Raw genomic sequence first — 20818 nt, 5'->3', positions numbered from 1 at the left:
GCTATTAAGGTAAATTTTCAGAACCGAGGACCTAATTTATCCCTCAGTAAATGTCATTCACCTCCTGGGCCTGCCTAATGCATCTCAACCTGATGGAGACATTGTTTAGTATTTGGAACATTTATAAGAAATACGGCACTTCATTTTGTAAAATAAATGAAAATGGCATTCACAATTGAACCCCTCCTTGATACTAAGTCTTCCAGAAAATGATTTGTTTTCTGTGCGTGAGCAGAAAGTTTCCTTTATTAGCAGAGTTAAAAGCTGAGTTTCAGTCACGTCAAGCAAGATCTAATTTTTCATTAATCATGAATCCCAAACAAAATAAACACAATTTCGTTTGTCCTGTGTTCAATCTCTGTGCACACATTTGCTGCACAGAAATTAAAAATGTGCCTTTGTGGCTTGTAAGACAGACTGACGTGGTCTTTTTGACTGAAAATGTAAATACTGGTGGTCCCATCACTTCCGCTAAGGTGATGGTGATCATTGAGGGTGCGAAGTCCAGCAATACATACACACACATAGATAATATATTTTGAAAAGTTTTCATTCACCAATCCAAGATATTCCAAACGCTTTCATGGCTTCAGGCATATACAATCAAAAACCAAGGAATGGATACCGTTTCTGCGAACATTTGTGAAAGAATCGGTTAATTATAACAAAGTGGAAACAACTGGGAATGACAGCAACTTAAAATCACAGAGCAGGGTCAACAGATGCTGATGTGCATCGTGGACACAGGTGACCAACTTTCTGTAAAGTCAGTGGCTACAGACCTTCAAATTTCATGTGGCCTTCAGCTTAGCTTGAGAATAGCATGTAGAGAGCTTCTTGGAATGGGTTTCCATGGCCATGCAACTCTATCCAAGCCTTACATCACCCAGTGCTGTGAAAAGTGTCAGATGAAGTAGTGTAAATCACACTGCCACTGAACTCTAGAGCAGTGGAAACATGCTCTCTGAAGTGCAAAATCACACTTCCCAGTCTGGCAATACAATGGGAGAGTATTAAATAAGCTGTTGCCAGGAAAACCGTACTTATCTGACTGCATTGTACTGCCCAGTGTAAAGTTTGGTGGAGACGCGATTATGTTGTGAGGTTATTCTCGGCCCCTTAGTTCCAGTGAAATGAACTCTTTATTCTTCATCATAACACTTAGACAATTGGATGCTATCAACTTTGTGGAAACAGTTTATGGATGGTTCCTTCTTCTCCAACATGACTGTCTACCTGTGCAAGGATCATAAAAACATTGATGAGCGACTTTGGTGGGGAAGAACTTGACTGGCATGCACAGAAACCTGACCCCCACCCAATAGAACATTTCTGGGATGAATTCCAGCAAGCCAGTCCTTCTTTTCCAACATCAGTGTCTGATCTCAAAAATTAGCCTCTAGATAAATTGCCAAAAAAACCATAAACACACTCCTGAACATTGAGGAAAGCCTTCCCAGAAGAGATTGAGCTGTTATACCTAAAAAAAAAGGTAGACCAGCATCATATTAAACTCCATGGATTCAGATTAGGATGTTACTCAAATTCACATGCATGTGAGGGTAAACAAGAGATATATAGATATAGCCTTTGTCTCCTCTTCCCCTTCCCAGTTTTACATTTTTCCTGTGGTGCTTCTCTGTGCTGTTCTCCATTTGCTTTTGATGTTGATTTTGGATTTTGGTTCTTCCGGGAGTGTTTTTTGTTGCTGTAAAGGCCATAAACTTCTCCTCCTGCCTTTAGAGCTCCTGCATTTTCGGTCCTGGAATCAATCCTGACGGTACCAATACATCTGTCACTCACTGGATGTTTTGTTTTTTTAAAGTCTCAACTTCAGAATTCATAAGTCACAGCTTATGGTAATTAGATCTTAGTGAGAACCAAAATAAACTATGCATCTCCATTCCCTAGCTTACATATGTCACTCAAAGCAGCCTTAAATTGAAGTATTTTTTTGGTTGCAATAAAGGTAACACAAAGTTATAAACAATGTCATACAATTTGCCTTTAGGGACAAATAGCTACTAAGAAAACATTTATTTTACATTTGAGATTCAAATGGATGTTGAGCAGCTTTTAAAGTCACATGTGAGTAGCTATTCAGAGAGTTTTTGATTGACTTTTTTTCCCTCTCTACGGCTGTAACTCGGATGAAAGTGATAATGCATGCTAAACTTCCCAAAAAAAGTTTTGATTGCTTGCAAGTCTGAATTTAGTCTAGTTTCACTGGTCCAGGACATAAATATGAAAAGATGTAAACATTGAATTGTGCCTTAAAACTGCTCAAAATGATACATCTCTTGAGGGCATAAGGCAAACTCTCTGCAGCCATATTGTGATATTTGCATTTTCTTTTTCATAAGCATTTCTGTTCTTACATGCATTCACTAAATCAAGAGTTCAAAATGGGATTTGACTGTAATGGTGATAAATTCAAAATGGGAAAACAGAAGAAAAAAAATCTTACTAAACTGCCAGGAGTGGTAAAGGCAGGGAGAGGGGGACTGCCAGCACACTGTTTGTGTATGCATTTGTTTCTCAGATATGGCCATTAGCTGAGATGGATGTCCTTGAACCTGGGTCTGCGCCAACAGGTATCTCTCGCTAACAGACCGCCCCTCCACTGGTAATTACACAAGGAGGTCTACAGCAGGTGGCACGGGGCTGAGCAGAATTTACATAAATCTGCATGTGTCACTGAGCCCAGCTGCAGCCTCTGGCACTCTGAATGATTCCCACTCACAGTCAGCAGACAATTTGTTCAAATGCAACGGGGGGAGATTAAGGGCCTTGATCGTGGGAATGTAGAATAGCATCACGTCTCTGTGAAACCTATACATGTTGGAAAATGTTCCAAATTTGTACTGACAAACAGCTTTTGCTTTAAGTTGACATCATACACACTCTTTACTGCACAAAAGCAGACCCATTGTTGACACAAGTTGTTTGTTTTCGTTTTGTTCCTTGACGTGAAGCTACACTGATGTTGAGCTACATCTTTGCTTGATAGTTGAATGCTGAAATCATATTTGCTTTCTTTGCAGTTCCACTGAGGGGCAAGTGTTTTCAAGCTTAGGTGTGTTTTGGTCTGTTCAAAAACTTACAAGGACAATAAACTTTCATGAACATTAGTTTAAAGAACAAAAACCCAAGGTAGTGCATTGCCCTTGGAGAAGCTCAGTGCTTTCTGACTGCCCCATCTACATCATTTTTCATATGTTTTTAGGGAATTTGTCATAACTAAACCACAAGACAGAGCTGGAGCGCAATGTAGAGCAAATGCTTTTAATAATTTGGAAAATATTGAAGTAAAAAAAGACGATAGAAAACTCATAATAAAAATCCTCTGAGTGAAGTTGTTTTTAGTACTAAGCAAAGTAGCCTCAGACCAAAAACAACATATAACTTTTTTTCAATGTGACATTTATTTCTATAACGTCCTGATGGGGCCTGATGGTTGGCATGGTTATCTTGCAGGGTGAGGTAAAACTACCTCACTGGCATGATTGGCAAAAACCAAGTGCTCAAGGGTCGAGGCGCGATGATCTGGGGTCATTAAGCTCCACTAAAATTAGGTTGCAGTACGACAATGATACGAAGCACACCAGCAAATCTACATCAGAATGACTGAAACATGAAAGGTTTTTGAGCGGCGTAGTTCAGACCTAAACCCCGTTGAATTGCTGAAGCAACAGATTCAGAGAACTATGCATACACACATAACTATAAGCCTCCATAATGATGTGAGAGACTAATACATTCATTCAGCTAATAATTACCTTGAGGTGATGATGTTAAGATAGACCAGCTACTTAATCATGAGAGTATTTAGTATTGCCCAAATTATGTATTTATTTTTTCCTCTCTTTTTCCTTTTTGGCTTAGTTTTTGTTAAATAATTGACGAAAGTGAAAACTGTTAAATGCTTATATGAGGTGTATTTGTCTGATACCAACGCCTGCTATGATCAGATGATTTTAATGAATGTTTTTACACACAAAAAACCATGGGATTACAAAGGAGTGGTATTAACTTTTGCACGAGAATGTATGTCTTTTAGAAGCCCACACAGGTGAGTGTCTACATTTTAGAGTTTACTGAAAGCGGAACCATACGTGTGGCAACTGCCATGCCTGTGCTGCTGTCTGTGAGCAGTGGGACCCCCACCGTGGTGAGCGGTGTTTCTGCTGACAGGAGCATATTGAAGGTAATGGAACCACTCTGTTGTCCCAGAGCAGAGCACTAAGGCAGAACTGAGTTCTGTCTCCGACTACACGCACCACTGAACCTCCAGATGACAAAATGCCTCACTGGCTGACCAAATCAAGTACAATAAAGCTGAAAAAGAAGAAAGGAGATTGAAGGAGAAATTCACAGGTTTGTCATATTTTGCTGTCTTGGCAGGAAAATATGTATTTTCAATTGGAAAAGCTGCCAGTCAGTTGAATGCAGCACAAAAAAAAGTTTGTTCTGTATAAGAACCCTTGTAAAAGCAGTGCATGTCACTTCAACCATAAAAGAAGTAAATGTGTATATCGGTAGTGCACATTATGTGCATGGCACTGAAGCAGGTAATTATGTTGTGCGAGTGTAGCCTTGTAATTTAGAAAACATTCGGGAATACAGCAGCATGATGAAATAAATAGAGAGGAAACTGAAAAATGAGAGGGGAATGAAAACAATTTTCACTAGAAATGACAGATTGCATTAACAAAGTATAAATTATTCCCGTTTGAAATTAGATACTTTCTTTGTGTTTCATCATATGAGACAAATAAAACTACAGTGCGAAAGAGTGGGTGACATATTAAGCAAATAAATTAGTAAAAACTTCCTCGGCTCTGCGGTAAACCCACTGCTCGCTGTCGGCACCTTGTCGATTTCTGTGGAAAAACATGTCAGCTGCCATAACTCTGAACCCCAGAGGAGAGGGCTGCTCACCCCGCAGACATTATTGCTGATCTCCATTGTGATAAAGTGAAGGTGCATAGATAGACACTGCCGCAGTGCCCCAGAGGAGCTCACTCAGACCAATAGGTTCTAGCAGCAATATGGAGCAGAGATTTGAACTTGTGCTCCAACTTTTGCAATGCAGGAGATGAATGTGAATGGTCGCTGCAGAAACAGAAGGATGATTAAGTTGATCAAAAACCAACTTGGAGATGAAAATGACCCTTACAAACAAAATAAATCCACAGCTGAAATTACACACTTTTTTCTGCAGGTCAAATGCAAACACTTTTCAAGCACTTTAGAGGTCCAGTGTCAAACATATCAAGCAGTATACTTGAGCCATGGTAAATTACATCTATAGGAAAACACGCCCTCAAAATGTAAATAAAAAATATAATGTTAAAAAGAAGCAATAACCTGTGTGTTTTAAACACTAGGGGCCCGATTTACTAAAGGTTTGCGTGCGTAAAAACCTGTGCAAACTTGACAGCACCCGCAAACCAATGTGCGAGCTGATCTACTAACAGTGTGCAAAGACGACTGCGTCTCTGAAATGCGCAAAATTGCACACGCAATTCAGTTAGTACTTTTGCCCTGATGAATAATCAATATGGGGCGTAACCGCCAGAAATCGCTAAATACTGGGAGGGGAAGATGCAAATTGCTCCATTTACCACGCGCAATGAGATTTACCAAGCCTGAAAGTAATTGCGCGTATTGTGATTGCGTCTGTATTTAATACGTTCGAAAGGAAGGTGCTAATCTGCTGCTGCTGTTATTGTGACAAGGAGGCGACATCCAAAATCAAAGAATACGCAGAGAGAGAGTCTTTATTCTGCTGCATGCTATTTTAAAAATGGTTGCACAAGTTTTATTAAAGGCCACTTTTTCTTTAGTTATCCGCCTTATATCTTGCAACCTTCTTTTAATGTGCCCCCCTCCACTCGCCCACAAGCAGGCCAAGCCTTTGTGCCAAAACTTTGTATTTTATTGATTACTTATCTTATTGAACGTGAAATCATCCTTCGTAAATTACATTTAATTAAAACCCGTGCTTATTAATCACAAAGCACAGGTTAAACATCATGACCAAATCCGCTCCGACCCGCTGTGTCAGGATCAGCGCAGAGACTGCAGCTTCGCCTGAATTATGGTTCTGCGTTAAATCGACGGCCATATGGTCCCGTCTGTCACACATTTACTGTCAGTGTTTGCTATATAATATATAATATTTGCAATATACTGTGGACATCTGAATAGAAACTTAACTCATAAATAGATGAATCAAAGCGCTCTCCAGCTCTGCGTCTGATTGTCTTTTTCTCCTCAGATCATGCCGAGCACCGCCGGGTCACGCAAACCCGACCAATTCAATATTAAAATCAAATTCAGTCCTGTGGCCCGTTTTTCTATTTCGTATTTTTGATCTGTGCCTAAAATTGAAATATGAAAAACCAGACGTTTTTCCGTTTTTTGTCTTACCAACTGCATTTATTCTATCGCAGGTTTTCTCCGATATTGCGTTTCTTTTGGTAATGTTTAAATTTCTTTGCTGTAGTTCATTAATGTGTTTATTTGCCTCTTCCACTAATATCTCTAACTCCAACTCGTCAAATTTCATTTTGCGCTTGTGACTTGTGACTGTGCTTTCCATCCACTCTCCATGGCGCGCAGAGTTTGCGCTCGCAAACCTTAAACACGCAACACCTCATTTAAATACTGGTGTTTGCACCTGTTATCAATTGCGCACGCAATCTTAGTTGATCACCCGCAAACCACACGCAAACAGCACGCGCAAACTTTTTCAGTGCACACGCAATTTAGTACTCTTTATTTAGGATCTTAGTAAATCGGGTCCTAGAAGTATAAGAAATTCCACTTCCCCTACTTTAGGTTGTGAAAGAAACGACTCTGCCTATTTAACACGACCTTAAGTATGAGTAAAACTAAAACTACAGATGGTCAGGTAGCATCTGTCCTTATTATTTATTATATAGAGAGAGGACTCAAATTATGTCAGACTATCACTGTGTCCAGTCTGGTAGCTTACAAGTGCTATTTTAAAAACAGTGTACTAATATCGTCATTATGATGATTTATTGTATCACGACCAACAAAGTAATTTTGGGAAACATCACTGATAAATCAACAACACTCATATAATCAAAAGGGTGCAGTTCAGTCTTTTTTCCTGTTTATTTAGGCACAATGGATGCGTTATAATATGAATGAATCTCTTCTGATACTATATTTTGCCTGTGTAGTAAATGCAAGGTGGCATTCCCGGTACATGCTACCTTGGCCCACAAAACTATTTTATTTTTTTTTTCATTCACAGTAAAGCTATTTCCAAACAACACTGAACTAGATGAACTTCACATTTAAAAAAGCAACTCTCTGCTAGCGCAATGAGTTAGTGGCACTATTCAGCTTCAGGGAAATCCACCCAAAGACGAATGCTCATTTAGAAAACGAAGACTTAATCTAATCAAAATATTCATCTAACTTATCTAAGTCTTTGTTGTGGGAGCATTATTAAGCATTCTCAGTTGCTTCAGTCTTCTTCAAACACCTTTACAAACCGTGTTTCTATATTCCTATGTAAATCTTGAATGTTCTTAAAATAACTGCTGACATCAAACACAGATATTTGCAAACAACGGAAAAGACAACTTGGAGGCTGCCGGGGCAACATTTCTTGCATGGTAACCACTAAACTGGGGTTTGAAACGTAACCAAATAAAAAAATGATGGCTATGAGTGCAAACAGTTAACTGAACAGCCCAAAGGGGAAAAAAGAAACATAATTCAGTCAAGGAGAATAATTCTTTAACAGGAAAAAAACCCCAAAACAAAAACACTGCTGTCTCCTTTGAGACACAGAAGCAACCAGTTCTATCCGATTTTGACAGCGGGGATTGATAAAAATGTTCTTGTTTATGAAAAACAAAAAAAGACCATCTGCTCGGGAAATAACAAATGTTCGCCTTGACCCGAAGGAAGCCTGGTTTTATCCCCCGACTGCTGCTGCTGAAGTCATCGGGACCCAGACAGGCAGACTTAAGATGTGTGCGTGTGTGTCTGTGCAACCACATGCAGAGTGATGCAGTTAAAGTACAGAATTTGATTTAGAGATGGATCAGATTGAATCAAGTACATTTGTTCTGTCCATTTCCACTGACCTTGTGTAATTGGCTGGCCTTTCTGGAAAGGTCCACTGTACACCACCTGGTAGGTTCTGACCTGGAAACCAGGCGCACAGCCGTCATGGCTTCTTTCCTCTTGGCCATCTACATAGGTAACCTGTGACACAGAAAACAGGACAACCGTAAAAAAAAAAAAAAATCACATTAACACACTGTTTCACTGATGATGGCAGGAGGAAAGAGACAACATCCATAGCACAAAAAATACTCCACAAACATTACAGCATTTATTTCACTGATTATGTCGTGTAGGGGAAAATGCTTTATTGGCAAGAGAAACTGACTGGAATCATTTTACAATTGAGGGAACCACTTGCTTTTCAACTGTATACCTGAACCCCACCTTTCTCAATGTGGCTGCATTTCCTAGACTTTTACCGCTGCAGTACACAGCTAGGAGGGAAAGGGAGGGATTTAAGTGCAGCTGCACGGGTAAAGGCTTTTGGATTGTCAATGGTTGTCTGGGAAGGTGGTTATGTGTTGTAACTATGTGTTTGAAATGTGCGGTGTGTGTAAATATTGTAATATATTAGATTTATGGGCTAAAGCCTCCTCTGCTCTGTGTGGCTGAGGGTAAGGAGCAACTGAACCGGTGTGATGTGCAGCATTTGCTGCCAACTCTCATGCTTTCGCCGTGTGACACACGGTTTTGACCTTTTTTACATGCACTCACGCCACACATCCAATTTCTCATGCAAAACAAATCTGATTTTGGACTGAAATGCGTTCTTTCCTCTTTAAACTCACTGAGGGTAGATGGCACTGATGAGCGCCACTGAACCCTATGCGCTACAGAAGAGATAACCAAACAGCGGGAAAAACTACGTCTGACGAGAATCCGAGCTGAGACTACCAGGTATGTAACATTGACATGTTATCCAGTTGTGTACTCACTCTCTTGAAACTTTAAATTTTGAAATAAATTATTTGTTTGTGCGTGTGAACATGATGTTGAAACTAATGTTACCTTGCCTCCAACGGCAATGCAGGTTAGCTAGTTAACTTTGCATTAACATGTAACGTTACGCTAATTAACTCGCCAAATGATTACGTCTGTCTTCAGTCAGTTTCAGGGAGGACATAGAAGAATGCATTAGATGACAGTAAAACGTTTCGTATTACCGCCATTTCTAATGTTCATTTATAACGACGATGAGTTCACATTTATAATCGCCTCAATGGTCCCGCCCCTTCCGTTTCGTAGTCAAGGTGGCTTCCGTTCATTGCAGGTGGGTCCATCATACCACGCTGAATGTTTGGACCGTTTTAGGGGGTCATGACCTTTTGTATTATCTACACTATATACTTAAAACTAAGTGTTTTTGAAGTGTGCAAGTAGGTGAAATGAATCGGTCTTAGTGTGGTGAAAACTGTCATAACAAGCAGCATGAAAGCACCTTGTTAACCTTGTCATGTATTGCATGTTTAAAATATCAGCTCATTGCATTGTTTATTTAGTAACAGTCCAAAGAAAAGGACTGTATGAACAGCACTTCAACCAGGTAAGATGTATTAAGTCAATTTACATGAAATGGGTGCAATAGAAGTAGGCAGTTTTTGTAACAGAGTAGAATTATTAAACAAACAGGACCATTTTAATTCCCCCCATAAGAGACATTTGCCAGGACAAAAGTGAAACTTTTTATTTTATTTAAAGAACCAGCCATGTCAGAAAAGACGTCGTTTCTGGCTGTTCTGTCAGACAAGAGATAGAAGCACATGCAGAGAAGAGAGACAGACATAAGAGAGAGAGGGAATGACTAACAGGGCAGATAGAAGAAGATGCAGAGGGACAGACAGAAGAGTGCTCTGGCTGGTGCAGCAAAATACAGTATAGCTGCAGTTTCAAAAATGAGTGGACTTCTTCATGGCCACTTATTACCAGAGGGAGCCTCAACACACACTACTGGTGTGTAGTATGCCGTATTGAAAACTCATGTTACCACCAGGGTGTAGCAGATTTAATGTGCCACATAAAAAGCAACAGGCTTTCCAGTCCACAGCCACAATATCCCAATGTGCAGTGCCTGTTCCCTCTGTTGGTGGGATGTCTGAACAAGAGGTTAAGGTATGATATGTGTAATGGTCCTGTCAGGGGTTTTGTATTATAGTTGACCACGTTTAGTCATGGTTGATAGTTTTGACTAATTTGTGGTTTGTATTTCAGTGTAGTGCAGTCCAGTTTTCTTAATTTGAGATCTTAATTGCTGAAAGTGTTTTTTACCTGGGCCCTATTACCGCAGGTGTCTATTTGAAATAAATATGGTCTTTTGGGAGGATTTATAATTTTTTAATTTCTTACAGACAACAAGGGCTGAGGTCAAATTGACAGCTGGGTTGGTAGTGCACGGCCTCCCCCTAGCCTTTGCAGACCACCTGGGGCTCCTCCTAAAATGTTTTGGGGATTCGAAGACTGTGCAGAAGTAAGGGTGTGCCAGGACTAAGTCATCCTGCATTATTATTATTATTATGAAAACGGCCCTGTACAACCTTGTTACAGATGGGTTGAATGACACGGATATTTCCCCACTCTTTTACACTTTTCTCCTCTGCACAACATTTGCTTTGTGTATTTTTAAACATCTAACATGATTCTAACTCATCATTATGAGAGTGGAAAAGATGAACCCGCTTACTGTCCGGGTCTTTGTGGGCTGCAAAGTTGTCCACCAGTTTCTAAGTATGTGCACAAGATGTGGGACGGCAAGTGAGATCTTCACCAAAATGAATGCTACCTAAGCGGACCACGGCATCCTTTGGGAGAACTGCCTACAGTAGCTCTCTCGTTCGACAGTGCAGCTGTGAACATTGGATCACATAGTTCCATTGCCTCTATGGTCCTCCAGAAGCATCCCATCACCTATATTCATGGTTCTCCTTTTCATGTGGCACATAACACCGCCAAGGCTGCAGGAGTGGGATTTTTTTTAAAGTGAGTCAGGGCCTCATTTATATTTACATGTAACTTTTCATTTGTATCCTAATTACGTGCATCGACTGAGTCTTATAATTTGATTTGATTTGATTAATGCAATCCAGGTGTCTGCTTTTCATTTTGAAGGATATGGTAGTAAACATCGGTTCCTGGTTCAAGGGTAAGACAAATCAGAAAGGATTCCTGAAAGGTATGCATGTTTGATACTATTAAGGGTAATGTTGAAATGCTGAGCTGTAAAAAATATATGATATGGAATTAAATGTCTGAAACACTTTTATGAACTCTTCGTTGGCTAAGCCTTGACCCTTGTGTGACCAGGGTCCTGAAGCTGTACAGTATGAACCTCTGGACAGCTACTACAAATCTGCTAGTATGGTCATCAATTCTTCAATTTCATTATTCAGAAAGTACATGGATTGTTAGTCACATATGTGTATAAATGATAACCTCTTGTGTTGTGTGTGGGTTTTTTTTTTTGTTGGGTTTTTTTTTTGATTGAAGATGAAAATTTGAGAAAAAGAGAGGCTTGTGCAGACATTCGCTGACCCTATGAAAGAAGTGTACCTGCTGTTCTTCCAAGCCACCACACCAACTTTCATTTCTTTCAACGTGCTTCTTCAGAGAGAGCAGTCGTCAATATTTCTGTTACATGATGAGATCCGATTGGACTTTCCTTCCCCCCCAATTCTCTATTTCTTGCTGATATCTGCAGGGATGCTATAAAAACAGGTTTCACCTACTATTTTTGTAAATGTCTTATGGATGGTGAAATTCATACGAAAGCTATGTTCCAAGTTTATGGTTCCAACAGCTCTGCAGGGCCATCAGGTACCCTGTGAAATTCCCTTTAAAGAGAAAGTAAATCATTTACCAGGTTAGTGTGATGGCGATATTTAGCCTTGTCCCTAGTCTTTTGCCACTTCATGAGTAGAAACTTACTAAGGTTTGTGGTGGTCCTTCCATTTACCGTGAGATTCTGTTTGGATTCTTTCCCTACATATCCAGCTGATATTGCCGTATCAGCATGTTTATGTTAACCTGATATGCTGTATCTGTGACAGGAAGAAAGTTCAACATTGGGTTTACATCCAGGGCTAAACTTAACAGATTACTCGACGAGGGTCACATCACACCACAGCAGGTGAAACTGTTTTGTGTTTCCTGAGTGCTGTGGACTATGCACTTAAGAAGCTGCCACTGGAAGAGTCACTCAGCACGTTTACATGCAGCAATTCAATCGGGTTGCAGATCGTATAAGACATCGTTCAGACTTTTAAACTGCATGTAAACACCTGAACCCAATCTAGTTTGGACCTATGTGGGACATTCATTAATCGGGTTGGAGCACCTAGATAACCCAGTCGCAATCGGGTTGTTAACGCCATGTATACGGGGACATCTGATATTGTAGTCTGCGCATGCTCGAGAATTTCCCCCGGGTGGGGTTTTCCCCCGGGGGAGGGGATTCACCCGGAAGTGAAAGGAGACGGCATGTGCTCAGTAGTTGAAAAGGAGGCGGCGCGTGTTCAGCCATTCTTTTATTCTTCAAACATGTCTTCAGGAAGAGCAACTCATTTTTGGTCCGACGAGGAGACCCGTTTTCTGCTGCGGCAGATACAGGAGTTAAACATTTTGAGGTTCATGGATGGGCGTAAAAGTAGGAACGCGGACCTCTTTAAAAAGATTGCAAAAGAGATGGCAGACGTGGTTTTCATCAGGACACCGGAGCAGATCAAAATCAAATGGAAGAATGTACGCAAGGCGTACATTGGTGCCAAACAGAACAACTCTAGAAGTGAACATGATCTGGTCAGTTGTCCACACTTCGAGATGTTAGATGACCTGCTTGGGAGTCAACCGGAAGTGGCTCTTTGTTGAAATGGTTACCTTGGGTACAGCGCCACCTAGCGTCACGGAGTCAGCCATGCTCTGGTTATCAGTGGGTTATTCAGTCTGATCTCTGAACAGCATGTATACTCAGACAAGTGATCCGATCTTCTGAATGTCATTATCTGATACGATCTGCAACCCGATTGAACTGCTGCATGTAAACGTACTGACTGATCAAACAAAAATCGTAGATGTTCAGCAGAGGGCTGAAAGTGATATTGAAGATGTCCTGTACTTTGTTGAAAGGTTAGTGTGGTGTGTGTGATTTATTTATCTATTTATTTCAATTATTGTCAATCTTAGCTGAAATATCCTGCATTTTATGATGAGGTATCTACACTCCTAAACTGCACATGAGCTATTCTTATGTAGCTTCTCCTCAAAGATGTGTATGAACTGCTGCTAGTTGACAATATGCCTAAAACTTCAACAGCTCATCTCCTCCCATACCATGGGCCAGAGGAGCATGACCTTCTGGGTGAGGAGTTTCTAAATGATCAGACCATCCCAATGACATCTCTGCAGGACAAAACTGAAATGGAAAGCTTCTGGGCTGAAATGGCAAATCTGAAACATAAGGTTAAAGCAGCACAATGTAACTTTCTGCTTTTGTTGAGTTTGGCGGCTCCTTTGGACAAAAGCGGTAGTGCTTTACAAGAAAGAACACTACATTTCCCATGAGCACCAGCGCGCACTGCCGGAAAACTCCTGTCCCCGTCACGTGCATTTGTTTTGATAGTAAATGAAGACGGACGGACTTTCAAAACTACTTTTCTGTTTCACCAAGTGAACAGACGGAACGCAAAAAAAAAAGATGTTAAACTGCTGGAAAGGAACTGGAATTTACCGGGATACCTTAAACAAGGAAGCCAGGGAGCGGTATATGGAGAAAATAATGATTATTAACGGTTTGGGTCCATATGAAATCCCTCCGATGAGGACTTACTGCCGCATTTCTGCACAACCGACGTCTTAGGCTACCTTGTTTAGGAGTGTTTGGCAGCTGCTTTGGTAAATGTTTGACTCGCCATGTGTTTCAATAAATTAGTATAATAGTACAACATACAGTAAATGTTTTGTATTACTCTTACTTTTCTTTTCTTTTTTTTTGACTGTTATATTATGCTGAAAAGGCTCTGAGGCGTGAGCAATATTTTTGTTTTCCTCGTGAGATTATTTTTTTCCTCTGCAGCTACAAATAGAGTTAATACTTTTTCCTCAACAAACTAGTTTTATCTAAAGATTGGGGTTAATTGCACCGCAGAGAGCTGGCCAGCAACTGCGTTTAGCTGGAGAAGTGGGGAATAAAACCCGTATGAATGATACGACCCCGGTCTGTGTGAGTGTTTGTTTGTGGTTTACTGTGGAAGATTGTTTGGTCGTTACAACCGAGCCGACGACTCTTTGTTATCTAAGATACTCGGTCTCCGTGGTTCTGCCTCCAAGCAGGAAAGCGATGAAAAGTTAAACCATTAGCGATCTTTTCCCCACGTCTGTTATGTGTGGAGCTGCTGTAACACTATGGAGCCAAATCAAGGCCAAAAGTTTTGCTAATTTGAGAATAAAATTTGAACCTGAAAATTCTTTTTTTCAGTTTCACATCTTTTTTTTCAGTTTCACTTCTTTTTTTTCAGTTTCACATCTTTTTTTTCAGTTTCAATTTTTTTTTTCAGTTTCGGACTTTTGGCCCCGATATGGCGTAGGGGGCGTGACATCAACTGATAGGGGCGTGGCATCTTGAGTGACAGCATAACAGAGGAGGCGGGGGAGGTTCCTCAGTCATGTTGCACCATATTCACATGATTGGCGGTGGAAAAAATTAATATTAGTGACACATTTCTGCCATCGCACGATAGTGCGATGCGTTCACGGTAGTATGTGGAAGTGGGAAATGTCAAACTTTAAAGTGTGGCTGTTGAACTGTACAGTCTGGCATAGTTCATTGCTTTTATACTGCGATTGGTGCCAAGTACGGTCTAAAACAGCACAGAACAGCACAGAAATGTGTCACTAATATCAGTTTTTTCCACTGCCAATCACGTGAATATGGTGTATATACAGTGTTGAATCACTCTTCTACTGATAACTTCTGCAACGTACATTTCCTGAAGGCAACATGACTGAGGAACGTCCCCCTCTGTTATGCTGTCACTCAAGATGATCAGTTGATGCCACACCCCTCTCAGTTGATGCCACGCCCCCTACGCCATATCGGGAAAAAAAAAATTGAAACTGAAAAAAAAAGAAGTGAAACTGAAAAAAAAGATGTGAAACTGAAAAAAAAAGATCTGAAACTGAAAAAAGATTTGAAACTGAAATAAAAAGTTCTGAAACTGAAAAAAAGATCTGATACTGAAAAAAAAAATGTAAACTGTAAAAAAGAATTTTCAGGTTCAAATTGTATTTTCAAATTAGCAAAACTTTTGGCCTTGATTTGGCTCCATACAACACAGCAACGGGTTACCAGCTTCTGCTGAGCCCTGCGCTCCACGCCCCGCCCATTTTCGTCTCGACTACGAATCGGGAAGGAGGGGGAAGTGACGTATGCCATAAAGCAGTCAAAGCCGTAAAAATGTGTAGTTTTTTAGTGTGGAAAGGTTCCTACCATGCACCTCAAAGTTACATAGTGCCAGTGAAGGCGATACAGACCCCCTCAGACCATGACAGAGGTTCATTAAACCTGTTGTAAGTTGATGTACCATCACAATGACTCTGGAAATATGATATTAAGGTGGAAAAGTTACATAGTGCTGCTTTAACATCAGTGGCTTGGCTACATCTGTTGCATATATTGCATATATTGTGTCATGCATGTTGCAAATTATACATGCTTTTATCTTAACTTTGTTAATGGATCAACTTTACAGTGTAGTCGGAGTATTAATCAATCAAAAATCAAGGAATGTTTTTCCCTTGTGTTCTTTGTGCATTTTCCATAGGTGACAGTAGCCAAAGAATTTGAGCGGCTTGCTGCCGTCGCCAAGCTGGTCCTGGTGTTGCCCCGTGCAGATGCTGAGGGGGTGTTTTCAGTTGTGGGACTGAACAAAACAAAGATAAGAAGCAGCCTAGCATTGGATGGAACCGTGTCATCAATAATAACCATAAAAACGGCCGATATGGAGTCCTGCTTCAAAGGGGAGCCCCCTGCATATATAATCAAGGCCTCTAGGAAGGCCACAGACCAGTATCACCATGCCCACAGATCCTAGACAAGGATTTTAGCTGGTTTTGTTTTTGTAGCTCTGTTTCATTGCTCGTTCAGTGCTCTGTTCCAACACTGCACTGATTTGTGATGTTTGTTTGTTTCTGATGGACCGTGTAATGGGAGGCTTTGAATAAAGAATAATGCCCCCCCAGCTGTTTTGCCAATATTGTCCATCTCCAGTAAGCTGCCCCAATCAATGGCTTTGGGCCTCCCCACAAACCACCAAAATGCATGGTACAACATCAAATGAATTCTTTGATATCTGAACCACCAACTTGTGCGGCTGCGTGCGCAGCATCATTTTGGTCACCCCTGAGAAAATTTCAATTCAATTTTATTTATATAGCATCTATTACAACAAAATGTGTCTCTAGGCGCTTTCCAGAGAACCAGAACATGACCCCTGAGCAATTATTACATAAACAATGGCAGGTAAAAACTCCCCTAATGGGAGAAAAACCTTAAGCCAATCATCTCACTCCAAGGTTTTAAAAGTTGGCAGCTCTGGTTATGGGCTATGGTTATAATACTGGATTTATTCCTGCTTAAACATTGTTGAACTGACTTGGGATTGACTGGAAAACCGTACAGCATCTTATCCACAAGCCTAGATCTCACAATTCGTGGGGTGACCGTTCCAGACAATACCTTTGAAAAGGTTTACAAATTTATCAAAAGTAGACTCTAAATATTTCTGACATAACATCCATTCATCCAGCCTCTTCCTTTTCATTGTCATGGATAATAGTACTAATAACTCATTGTGTAAAAAAAAAAGTAAATACACAATCATGTGATGTGATTGAGGGGGATTAAAGTTCTAGTTACTTAAATTTGATTTACAATTTTTTTTTTCCTTGAGTCAAAATGTCACCATATTCTCTGAACTTTTACAATTCAGATTTAAAGTCTGACACTTTGTCCCCTCAACTTGTCATTGATTATGCTTGAATGGACATATGACTCATTTAAGATTTAATTCATGCTATTAACTTGTGCATTTAGTTAAATATTGATTAGACTTTTCTTCACTGAAGAAGTTAAAAGATTGGCGCAAGTGACTGAATCAACTGTGTCTTGCAATAATGAATTCATCTATAGCCTTTTCTTTAGATAAAGGTTACACAGTCCAGACTACTGCAAGTAGTCAAAAAATATGAGCCTTATGCAGCCCTCCAAGAGAAGAGAAGAATGCAGACAAAAACACTGGTTTACAAGACTAATTGCTGCCAAGACACTCTGAAAAATGCAGCACATGTTGACACGGCAACTTCCAAATAAACAAAACGAATTGTATTTATTTTATATAAAAGCACAAAACATGACTTCCAGCATAAAGCAAAGATGTGACTTCATCTTGAATGGGCGCCGCTGCTTTTATTCCATTTACAGTGAGGCGAGTAGCTCAACAGATGTTAATGATGAGCTATGCTATACAAGACTTACTCAAGTTATTATGACTATACGGGTGAAAAATGAAGTAACCCTAAAATCTTGCTGTAACTGCAATAACTTCTATATGGCATCACTTCACGATTTAAAGGACCACTCGAGAAGCTACTTGCATGTTTTTCAAAAAAGTAAAATAAAAAAGAGAAGCTAGATGATTCAAAAGCAGTCACTTCAGAGCATGCACTTCAGCTTAGCATTGTGTGGTCAGAAATTATATGTGGTACACTAAAGAAGAATATAGAAAGGAGATGAAGGAGATGAGGAGATCTACTTGTCATGAATAAATGTGATAGAATGTTTCCCTTTTTTGGGCAGAAATGGAGAAAACCTATGGAGGATTTCGTGCCTCAGAAAAAGTCACAGTCAAATACTTCTCTCCCCTTTTTAGTAAATATTAGTGTAAAATGTCACATTATTGTGTGAAAATGATACATCTTGATGTTGACATATAATATTAGATGAGAAACACTGGCTTTTCTAAATAAACAGTACAATCTGCTGCGTTATTGTGATGTGAAAATTTCAAACAGTATAGCACAAATTATAGAGCTATCAAAGTAACTCATCTGTCAGAAGTGCAAAACAGCGAAAGCCCTTCTTTTCATCTTATATCGGCTGATTCTTTCAACCGCCTTCCATAAGCAACACAAACAAGCTCTGCAGAGTGCTGTGTACAGTCTCAGATGAGATTATGCAAAAGTCGGGGTACAACCTGCACAAAATCAAAGTTAAGAGTTGAAAATTATTCTACACGACATGTCTTTGGGTTTCCTGGAATGTAATATATGAAAAATCATCAGAATCAGTACCAAATGTCTTTCATACTTGTGTAGAAAACTATTATGTCAGTATTGCTTCAATAGAAAGAAACAATCTTTATATATAATATAACAAGCTTTCCAGATAAATAAATAATACATATGTCACAGTTAAGATGAATAAACTTAATGTCACACAATGTGGATCAATTGGACGATACATCATGTATTTTACTAGACTTCAACAGAGAAGACTCTGGTCCCTCCGTGGAGATCTGTCGTCGTGATGAACAAGCATTGGCAGACATTCAGCCCAAGAGGTCATTACAGGGAATGTCCCAGGAAAGTAATCACTGCACCCTGGGGATTGTGCTTTTCCAGCATGTGTCAAAATGTTAATTCACTTCTAAAGCTTCCTGGCTGGCTGGGATACAATGTGTGTCAGGTTGATTAAAAGGGCCCAAGGCCTGCTATGATCACAAGGGTACATTAGACACATGCAGATGCAGAAAAATAAATTGTCTAAGCCATGGACACCATAAAGAAAAAAAGAGAAGGGAAAAAAAACAACAAATGCTACCCAAATCCCTCAGCAGGTCCCTGCGACATGAATGCCCATTTTAGTCTCCATTAAGAGGGAAATATTACAATCCAGTCCCAGAGAATCAGTCGGAGAGCAAAAGCACTTAGGCACCACAATGTCAAAGGCAATTTTATTAGCACGGAGAACTATTATTGTGGGCAACATTCCCCATCATGAGAGGAAGCATCTAAACATTTGAAGGATACATTATTCAAATATAATTTAGCAGATTGCATTTCCAAGTAATGTTTGCGTTTACTTCTGAGAAATATAATTTCTGAAAGAACGCTCAAAGAACACAGACATATTTCACGTGGACCTAATCTTAAAGGATGGTATCATCTTGAAAAACACATCACATTTTAGCTTTTGCCTTTGTCCCTGTCTTAATGTGTATAACTTATTTTTCTTCCCCTTTTATTTTTAATTGACAAACCTAATTTAATTTCATGCTTGAACTGTTTATAACACAATTTGAAAGCATCTCATCAAATGCAAGGGTCTAAGCATGTTTGTTATTTTACTACTAGGAGTAAAGAAAGCAGGGCACAATGATGAAAGAGTTGTGAATAAAAGGTCTTCATCAGTTTCCATGTGAACAAAATGTAAGCATATGTGTGCCCAGAGGGCCCGATTAACTGATTATGAAAGACTACCTGCGATGAATATGTTACTGAAATTATGTATTCAACAATGGAATTAGCTGGATTGTAATGTTTACATAAAGCAGGTGTTCAGAATTACAGGATGAATTTTAAATAATATCCGATAACAAAAACTGAACCAAAATACAGAAGCAGTGACAGAAAGCGAATAATTCAATACCTAGCAAAACCACCTTAGGCAGAAGTAACTGAATCCTTAAAATTGGTAAATAATTTTCTGTATTCTGTTTGTCAAATCATTATGGAAGAATTGGACCTTCGGCCTCTTTACGTTGTAAAGCGATGTGTCTGTTCATAGATGCGGGAGGCTTTTAATTCATGTACAGAGCTGCACATAAATGAATACCCAGCTCAACTCAGCTATTCGGTTATACATTTGCTGGTGTGCTTTGGATCATTGTGCTGTTATACGATCCATTTCCAGCCAGGTATTTTAGAGTAAAACAGATGGATGCATGTTTAACATGATAAAACTTTGGCGTATAGAGTAATTTACAGTCACTTCAATGACTACAAAGTATCAGCTCCTCTGGCAGCAACACAAATCCAAATCACCACCCGTCCACCGCCACGCCTCACAGTTGGTAGGATATGTTTAATGATGCAATTAACATGCTAATTCATTTTTATTTATTTATTTATTTATTTATTTTATTATATTTTTTCGCAAGATGGTCATTGTTTCATTTCATGCAGTACAATATTTCATGTGATCTTCTGAAGTTGAGATTAAAACAATTAAACATACCAAATTAGAATTAATAATTAAAAAAGAGAGCACACTTATTTTTCATTCGACGGTGGTGTATTTGTTCTTCTCAAGTTTGTAGAACACTATGAAGATCTTTTTTTCTAAGTATTCAAATAACCCGTGGCTGACACAGCAGGTCCTATGGAAGAGTTAGCTATTTCAAAAGTGCGTCTCCCTCAGGGAATACCAGCTGACAAAGTTAACATTTCAATGTTAATGATGATGTGGCATGGTCTGTGGCAGACATCTAGGCTCATACTTACCCTTTCATACATTATGTAAGTAGAATTGATGAGTTGAGAGTTATGGAAATAAAATTCCACTAAAATGATAAACTGTAATTCTAAATATGCTTTACAAAACAGCCCTGTCCATCATGAGTAAGAGTAGCTTATTCAGACATCAAAATGCCCATCA

General features: G+C 39.6%; 1 protein-coding gene across 1 annotated transcript in view; it reads right to left on the bottom strand.

Moving 5' to 3' along the window:
* Positions 1–20818, bottom strand: part of cdh13 (cadherin 13, H-cadherin (heart)) — a 500809-nt gene that overhangs the window by 317270 nt on the left and 162721 nt on the right. Inside the window, exon 2 of the mRNA XM_061721319.1 lies at positions 8136–8256. Within this exon, the coding sequence (XP_061577303.1) occupies positions 8136–8256 (121 nt within the window). The remainder of the gene's footprint in view (positions 1–8135; positions 8257–20818) is intronic.

This window comes from Cololabis saira, chromosome 5 (assembly GCF_033807715.1).
Source record: "Cololabis saira isolate AMF1-May2022 chromosome 5, fColSai1.1, whole genome shotgun sequence".
Classification (NCBI taxonomy): Eukaryota; Metazoa; Chordata; class Actinopteri; order Beloniformes; family Belonidae; genus Cololabis; species Cololabis saira.
The sequence above is the reverse complement of the archived record's forward strand: the minus strand, read 5'-3'. Positions and strand labels throughout refer to the sequence as shown.